Genomic DNA, 8451 nt, shown 5'->3' with positions numbered 1-8451 from the left:
CTGTCCCCTCCTGCCCCCTGGGTGATCAACTAGAAGCAAGAACTAAAGGAAAGCGGGTGGACGTGGGGCAGCCGACCCTCACCAGAGTTCTTGGCAGGACACAGCTGGCAGGGCTCCCCAAACCCGTGGTCGGGGCTCGCACAGCAGCACTCGGATTTGGTGACGGCACCGGGGAAGGGGCGGGCACAAGAGCCCTTGTTGAGGGTCCCGTAGCACGTGCTACGCACGTGGGTGTCCACGCACACGCGGCCATCCGCGCCCACCGCGAGCCCCCCCAGGCAGTGGCAGCGGAAGGAGCCCTCGGTGTTGGTACAGTGGCCGTTCATACAGATGCCCGGTGTCTGGCACTCGTCGATGTCTGCGGGGGGCCGTGGGCGACTGCGACAGGTCCCAGTCCCCCGCCACCTGCCCTTGCCGCCTCCCCTCACCTCTTCCTCCCCAATCCCCAACACTCCCCTGTGGTCCAGCCTCCAGCCTCACCCACGCAGTGGCGGCCACCGGGCGCCAGCAGGAAGCCGGGTTTGCAGAGGCATGAGAAGCTGCCGTCCTCGTTCAGGCACACTCCGTTGGCACACATGGTGGTGGTGGCACACTCGTTGTGGTCTGGGGACACCAGGAGAGGCTGGTTCCCAGCAGGGTCCCAGCAGTCACCCCTCTTTGGGCCAGCCCTGCCTGGTAGACCAGCCCCGCCCCCTCACTTTTCCAGGGACCCTTCCCAGGGCAGTTCGAGCCTGACAGGACAAAATGTGACTGTCGGGAACTATGTCGACTTGGATACAGTGAACTGCTGGAGTGTGAACTCCCCTGGGGCAAGACTGGGGCCACTAGCTCGAGTCTGCATCTTCCATCCTGGCACACCGTAGGTGCTCCATAAATAGTTGCTCAAAGTCGAATACGTGAGGTGTGGTGGTTACGCAACATCGCACTAAATGCCACCAACTGTTCCTTTAAAAATGGTTTAAATGGTAAATATGTTATGTATATTTCACCACAATAAAAAATGCAAAAAAAATGGAAAAAATGAGGTAGTGTTTGCATGACTTTATGAATGTAGTAAATGCCACCAAACTGTTCCTTTAAAAAGGGTAGGGGGCTTCCCTGGTGGCGCAGTGGTTAAGAATCTGCCTGCCAATGCAGGGGACATGGGTTCAAGCCCTGGTCCGGGAAGATCCCACATTGGAGCAACTAAGCCCGTGCACCACAACTACGGAGCCTGTGCTCTAAAGGTCGCGAGCCACAACTACTGAGCCCGCGTGCCACAACTACCGGAGCCTGCGCGCCTAGAGCCCGTGCTCTGCAACAAGAGAAGCCACCGCAATGAGAAGCCTGCGCCCTGCAGCAAAGAGTAGCCCCTGCTCACCGCAACTAGAGAAAGCCTGCTCACAGCAACGAAGACCCAACACAGCCAAAAATAAATAAAATTTTTAAAAAAAGGATAGGAATGGAGCTGATACACACTACTGTACATAAAATAGATAAACAACGAGGTCCTACTGTATAGCCCAGGGAACTATATATTCAATATCTTGTAATAAACTATAATGGAAAAGAAAAAAAAAGGGTTAAATGGTAAATTGTACACTATGTATATTGTGCCACGATTTTTAAAAATGCAAAAAAGAATTGCATAAATGAGATGGTCGTTGCACGACCTTGGAAATATCCTAAGTGCCACCAAATTGTTCACTTAAAAATGCTACATTTACTTTCCTGCAGAAAAGAATTGAATAAATGTGGGTGCACAACATTGGGAACTACTAAATAAACGCCACTGAATTTTTCACTTTTAAATGATTAAATTTATCTTGTGTGAATCTCACTTGAATTTAAAAAGAAAAGGGCAAAAACTGTCAGCTGAGAAGAAAACAGTCTAATTTAAAGGAAGGCGGTGGGTGCAGAAACGATTTGTTTACCAAAGTGTCAGTTTTGAACAATAAAGGACGGTACCAAAAGGAAGGAAGGAAAGAAAGAAGGGAGGGAGGGAGGGAAGGAAAGGAAAGAATAAATGAAGAAAAGGTCCACACCAAAACTTGTACATGAACATTCATGGCAGCTTTATCCACAACAGCAAAGAATGGAAACAACCCAAATAGCCATTAACTGATGACGTATAAACAAAATGTGGTCTACTCGTATAATGGAATGTCATCTGACAATAAAAAGGAATGACATTCTGACAACCGCTACAACATGGGTGGACCTTGAAAACACGATGCTCAGTGAGAGAAGCCAGTCACAAAAGGCCACGGAGTACGTGATTCCATTTATACCAAATGCCCCGAACAGGCAAATCCATGGAGACGGAAAGTCGATTAGCCTAGTGCCGAGGGCTGGGGGGAAGACAGAGGATTCTGGAATGACTGCTAATGGAGAGGAGGTGATAAAGAGGTTCTAAACTTAGATTGTGGTGACGCTTGTACTAAAAGCCATTGAAGTGTACACTTTAAATGGCCACTCTTATGGTATGGAATGATATATCAATAAAGATGCTAAGAAGGTTTTTTAAAAAAAATGAAAGAGGGCTTCCCTGGTGGCACAGTGGTTGAGAATCTGCCTGCTGATGCAGGGGACACGGGTTCAAACCCTGGTCTGGGAAGATCCCACATACCACGGAGCAACTAGGCCCGTGAGCCACAACTACTGAGCCTGGGCTCTAGAGCACACAAGCCACAACTACTGAGCCCACGCGCCACAGCTACTGAAGCCTGTGCGCCTAGAGCCCGTGCTCCGCAACAAGAGAAGCCACCACAATGAGAAGCCCGTGTGCAGCAACAAAGACCCAAAGCAGCCAAAAATTAAAAAAAAAAAAAAGAGAGACGATGGTAAAATTATAAAACAATGAATTAATCAAAATTACTTTCAGTAGGTGATATCTAACTAATAAAAAACAATGCAAATAAAAATTATAATGATTTATGCACAGACATAAATGACTATACCTAAAGTTAATGCTAAGAAAATAGCTAATTTAATAATCAACTTTCTAAATGTATCTAAAAATCAACAGAAAGTAAATGCTCTGCAAAAAAAAAAAAAGAATGAAAGGAAGAAAATCCTTCCTGATGAGGGAAGACTACAAGGCAGGTCTCCTCAGAGAGGGTGACAGAAAAGAATAAAGGGAGTCCCCGGTGGCCCCTACAAGCTGCGGGGAGCTTGGGTGGCACCCCCGTACCCCACAGGGAGCCTGAGATCGGGGCGCTCTCCACGGTCCTGACCCACCTCTCTCGGAGGCCAGACTCTCTCGAGGACAGGTGAGGGGCCATGAGTCAGGGGCAGGGGCAGACGCAGACAGCTGATGGCATGGTCTTACCCCAAAGGCCCCTTCCTGGGATTCAGGGCATGAATTCAGGAAGGAGAGAATGAAGGAGTGAGTAGGGGCTGGAGAGACCACAAGGAGGATCTCAGATGGGCTGGTTCGGCTCAGAAAGGGGAGCAGAGGACCCACCGTGAGGAGGGAGGTGGGTGATGCAGCACGAGTGGCAAGATGCAGAAGGCAGCTACTGGGGCCCAGAAGCCGCTTCCCCACCCGCTCACCCTCAACTCACCCACACAGTTCTTGCCATCGGGGCCGAGCTCGAAGCCTGCATTGCAGACACACTGGAAGCTGCCTGCTGTGTTGACGCAGCGGCCGTGGTGGCAGAGGCCACTGCTGGCGACGCACTCGTCCATGTCTGGTGGGGAGGCAGGCGGGCAGTCAGCAGGCGTCCTCCTGGCCCCCAGGCTCTAATTCAGATGCAGGTTCCATCAGTCAGGCTCCCGGTCACCCCCACTGTCCGATGGACGGCCATACCCATGCACTCCTGCTTGGTGAGCGTCGCCTGAAAGCCCTCCCAGCACCGGCAGCGGTAGGAGCCGGGGGTGTTGACGCAGTCTCCGTGGTGGCAGGGGCTGCTGGCACACTCATCCACGTCTGCAGGCAGAGGACCCTGAGCCCCAGCCCGCCAGGGCGCTCCCCTGCCCCCAGCCCACCCCTGCCCCAGCCGCTGCTCACCGATGCACTCGCCCCGAACGTCCTGGGTGTAGCCCACGTTACACTCGCAGCGGTAGCTGGAAGAGGTGGGCAGGCAGCGGCCATTGAGACACAGGTTGGTGAAGTGTCGGCAGATGTCAATGGTCTGGTTCAGCGTGGCTGTGCCTGTGAGTAGGGCCGACGTGGGGCACCCGAGCATGTGCTGGCCCCCTGGGTCTGGACCTCACCTCCGGGTTCAGACACCCACTCAAGAAGCTGGAACCCTACCCCTATGGCCAGGCTCTCCCACTTCAGCCGAGTCCTGCCCCACCTCCACCCTGGCTGAGACCCCCAGCCCCCCACGCCAGCCCTAGACCCTCACCCAAAACCCAAACCCTGACCTGGAGGCCTGGATCCCCAATCCACCCCCAGCCCCAGACCACTGTCAGTACTTTCATCCCTACTGCCCAGGCCAGGACCCACACTCCAAAGCCCTGACTCTCTGTCTCTGAGGCCTGGACCCCCTTCCCCCAAGGGAGGAGTCTTGGATCCCAAGTCCTCACCAATGTTGGTGTCACCAAGGCCCAGGCTGGGAACCCCACGCCCACTGGATCCGAAGCCAGGGAGGCCGGGGAAGGGGCCTGGGTAGGAGGGCAGCAGCGGGAGCCCCAGGGCACACAGTCGCTGGAACTCATCTGCAAGGAAGCCGGGTTGGAGGCCAAGCCTTCGGTTGTGCCCCGGGATCCCAACCCGGAGGCCAAGCTCTGGGGGCAGAGGAAGGTGGGAGGTGGCCCCAGGCCACTCACCAGAGCCCCGAGGCGGACACAGCTCAGGGGCCGGGCCAACTGCCCAGCACCTGCCCGTATCACAGCAGCACTGCCTATGGGTATAGTGGCCAGCGAGGTCTCCGGCGCAGCGGCCCACGATCAGTACCGAGAAGCAGGTGCCGGCACGGTGGTCTGCAAGCGGGTGGGGGGTCGGGAGGATCCGTTACCAGACTTCAAATCCCAGCTCTACCAGCACCATCTGCAGGACAGATCTCCTTGCCTCTCTGTGCCTCAGCTTCTCCATCCATGGATAGGAGACGCTCAGAGCACCCACCTCACCGTGGTAGAGTGTTGCAGAGTGCACCGTATCTGGCACGTGGCCAATCCTCACTGAGCGAGGATCTTATTACCAAGATTTCCAAATTACCCCAGGGAGGGAGACTTAGGCTCACGCTGAGCAAAAGTGTCCCAACATCTAAAGCTGGCATTGTTAGGAAGCTCCCTGTCACTGTGGGTATTCAACCACACTGAGTAAGACCCCTGGTTCAGGGGGTTGCCCCGGTGAGAAGTCATGCTGGGTGTTCAAGCAGAGATGCTGGGATCTGTATCTGTGTGTCCCCGCCTACCAGCCCTGGGCATTCTGGGGAAACCTAAGAGGCTGTGAATTTGAGGAGGGGCTGGGGGAGCAGACTGGTGGACTGATGGCTGCAACTCTTGGAGAGACTGAGGCAGAGACTCCCCAGGTACGAAAACCACAGACGCTTCCACTGTGCCCTCGAGCCTGACGGCGTTACACGGTGATCATATTTCTCAAGCTCTGACTCTAAAAGAGCATATTTTTAGGTTTGAAAACCCACAAATGTTGGCCAGCGGCCCACAGCGGAAAAACCCCTCCCACCAGCCGGGAGGGCCCTTGCAGCTGTCCCTGAGCTGCCCGAGGCGGAGAAAACAGCAAGCGTTTCCACCTCCCCAGCCAGACCCCGTGCACCTGGCGGGAGGGTAGGGGGGTGGTCCCCAGGTGCATGTGTGGGAGTCGAGGCTCTGCACTCCCAGCCCCACCCCTGGCCCACGAACAGGACTGGGCCTGCCCAGGCGAGAAGAGGTCAACAGACTTGTTCAAGGTCACACAGCTGCTGGAGAGCTAGACGGGATGAAAACCCAAATCCCTGAACCCCAGGGGATCTGACCAAGCAGCTGCTTCCCAAGTAGGGAAGACGAGACAAAATGTAAGAATTTTGACAAAAATGATGCTGCCCTTGCTTATTAAGCACCTACTGTGATCAGGCCCTGCTAAGCAGTCACAGACCCAACTTCCCTGCTCCCCTGTCTTTGTGAATGTGTACTGAGTGCCCCCTACATCCAGCCCTGGGCAAATCTCTTCCCAAATTGTTATTTCATCCTCCCCATGTGGTTTAGAACAGCCATTATCTCTGTTTCACAGATGAGGCAGCTGAGGCCCAGAGAAGTTAAGTCACTCGCCCAAGGTCACAGAGTATGCAAGCAGCTTAAGTAGCAGTTGGAACTCAGGACTGAATTCCAAGTCCACGTTCAGAGGACACCTGACCTTGGTTCAAATCTAGGCTCTGCTATTTAGTGGTTGGGAAATGCGCTACAGTCCAGGGGACGTGCCCAGAGGTAGCCTCCATGCCAGCCAAGATAGCCCCCGGAGGTGGAGGAATAAATAGGTCTGGCGCTGCCCATGGTACACTGGCAGAACTCCAGACACAGTATTCCCTGTCCTGGCTGGTAGAGACCCAGCCTGAGAGGTCCGAGTGGTGCTGGAGACCTGCCAAGCCCACCCCACCTCCCCAAACCAAGACGCTGTCCATGCCCCACCACAAGTGTTCCTGGCCAGCCTTGTTGGCCACTGGCAACCCGTGAAGTCTAATGGCCAGCTCATCAAGACAGCAGGACAGGGAGTGAGAGCCCAAGGATCCTCCCGCCCCAGCCAGGACGGTGAGTCTCCAGGGAGAGGCACAGCCCAGACGACCCCACCCTGGCTGGGGGCAGGGAGCGGGGTGGTCTGGGGAGCTGGGGTGTGGGTAGCTCTCTCTTCTGGACTTGCGGATTTGGCTTAAGCAAACCTCCCCTCTCTGGGCCTCAGTTTATCTCAAACACAGTGTGGGGGAAGACGGGGTACTTTTAAAAAGTCTTTGGGAGCGTAAAGAGGGATACAGAGAGGGGGCCAGAGAGGCTAATGGGCAGAAGAGCGTAGAGACGGAGGCCAGATAACCAGATGGGCATCAAGATGGGGGCATAGAGGTGGGGGCTAGAGGGGCATAGAGGTGGGGGCTAGAAGGACAGAGGGGCATAGAGGCGGGGGCTAGAGGGGCACAGCAGTGGGAGCCAGAAAGGGAAGAAAGGCAACCAGTGAGCCAGAAGGGCATAGAGTCCGAGGGGCAGAGGGGCACAGCCAAGACACCGAGACAGGGGACCAGAAAGCTAAAGGGCATAGAGATGGGGGCTAGAGAGCCTCTCAGACTGGGGTCCAGAGAGCACAAAGGCCAATGGGTAGGGAACCAGAATTAACGAGGGGATGGAAACCGGGGTCCGAAAAAGACAGAAGGGCATAGAAATCGAAGGGCTAGAGGAGCCCGAGGACCAGAGGGTTGCAGACATAGATGAGCAGAGGGTCTGTCTCCTACCTGCCCTCTGCCCCTCCAGCCCCCCTGGGCCCTGGCTCACCCAGGCAACGGGTACCGTCCAGGCTGCTGGCATAACCACGGGGACAGGTGCACACGTAGCTCCCGACCGTGTTGGTGCAGTCACCCCCGGAGCAGAGGCCTGGCACGCTGATACACTCGTCCACGTCTATGTAGATACATGTCCGGTTAGAGTCCAGCCCCCCCACCAGCCTTACCCCACCTCCACCTCCTCCTCCTTGTAGGGGAGCCTGAGCCGCCCAGAGCGGAGAGGAGGTCCCAGCTTGAACCTCTCCCCGTCGCCCACCTTCACACTTGGCGCTGTTCTCACTGAGCTGGTGTCCAGCTGGGCAGCGGCACTCAAAGGAACCCACAGAGTTGACACAGCTGCCCCCCTGGCACAGGCCTGGGAGAGCCTGGCACTCATCCACGTCTGCAAGGGAATGAGAGGCACGTCAGAGGGAGAAACCAAGGCTGCTGAGGGCTCCCACTCAGCCCTGGCTCCCAGGACCTCGGTCCTCACGCACTGGGCCCCCCACTCACCTTGGCAGGCCCCCGTGTGTATATTGGGGATGAAGCCCCGGCGGCAGGGGTGTGGCTGAGCAGAGCAGAGCTCACATGGGAAGCCCCAGGCCCGGCCCACAGTGGCACAGCAGAGCGCCTTGGTGCAGACGAGGCCTGTCAGCTGGTGCTGGCACCCCTCCAGGCCCACTCGACCAAAGCAGGGTCCTGTCCGGTAGTCTGCAGGGCAGATGGATGTGGGCAGCTGGCCTCAGGCTGCCCCCACCCCATAGTCTTCTGCATTTCCATGCCGGCAAGCCCAACTCAGGCCTCTGCCTCTCTCGCCTGGACCACGGCAGTAGCCACCTTCTCAGCCTCCCTATACCAACACAGCAGGTTTTTTTCCTGACCACAGCCTTTACTCATACTGTTCCCCTTCCTTACCTGATGAACTTCTATTCACCCTTCAAAACCCTTTCTCTCCAAAGCATTCTCCAACCAACCTCCAAGAGAGGCCAGGACCTCCAAGCCTACAAACCCCAGGGCATGTCTGGAGACCCCCACCGCTCCCCCAGGCCCACCCTCCCTTCAA

The 8451-nt window shown here is 55.9% G+C and overlaps 1 protein-coding gene across 1 annotated transcript in view; it reads right to left on the bottom strand.

Annotated features, from left to right (window-relative positions):
- The window catches only part of FBN3 (fibrillin 3), a 59314-nt gene that overhangs the window by 47557 nt on the left and 3306 nt on the right, over positions 1–8451 (bottom strand). The window contains exons 6-15 of the mRNA XM_024745792.1: positions 7902–8099; positions 7666–7791; positions 7402–7527; positions 4756–4908; positions 4513–4644; positions 3992–4135; positions 3791–3910; positions 3546–3671; positions 481–603; positions 83–358 (exon numbers count right to left, since the gene is read on the bottom strand). Coding sequence (XP_024601560.1) covers positions 83–358; positions 481–603; positions 3546–3671; positions 3791–3910; positions 3992–4135; positions 4513–4644; positions 4756–4908; positions 7402–7527; positions 7666–7791; positions 7902–8099 — 1524 coding nt within the window. The remainder of the gene's footprint in view (positions 1–82; positions 359–480; positions 604–3545; positions 3672–3790; positions 3911–3991; positions 4136–4512; positions 4645–4755; positions 4909–7401; positions 7528–7665; positions 7792–7901; positions 8100–8451) is intronic.

Source organism: Neophocaena asiaeorientalis, unplaced genomic scaffold (genome assembly GCF_003031525.2).
Source record: "Neophocaena asiaeorientalis asiaeorientalis breed wild unplaced genomic scaffold, Neophocaena_asiaeorientalis_V1.1 scaffold357, whole genome shotgun sequence".
NCBI lineage: Eukaryota > Metazoa > Chordata > Mammalia > Artiodactyla > Phocoenidae > Neophocaena > Neophocaena asiaeorientalis.
This window is presented reverse-complemented; position numbering and strand designations above follow the sequence as displayed.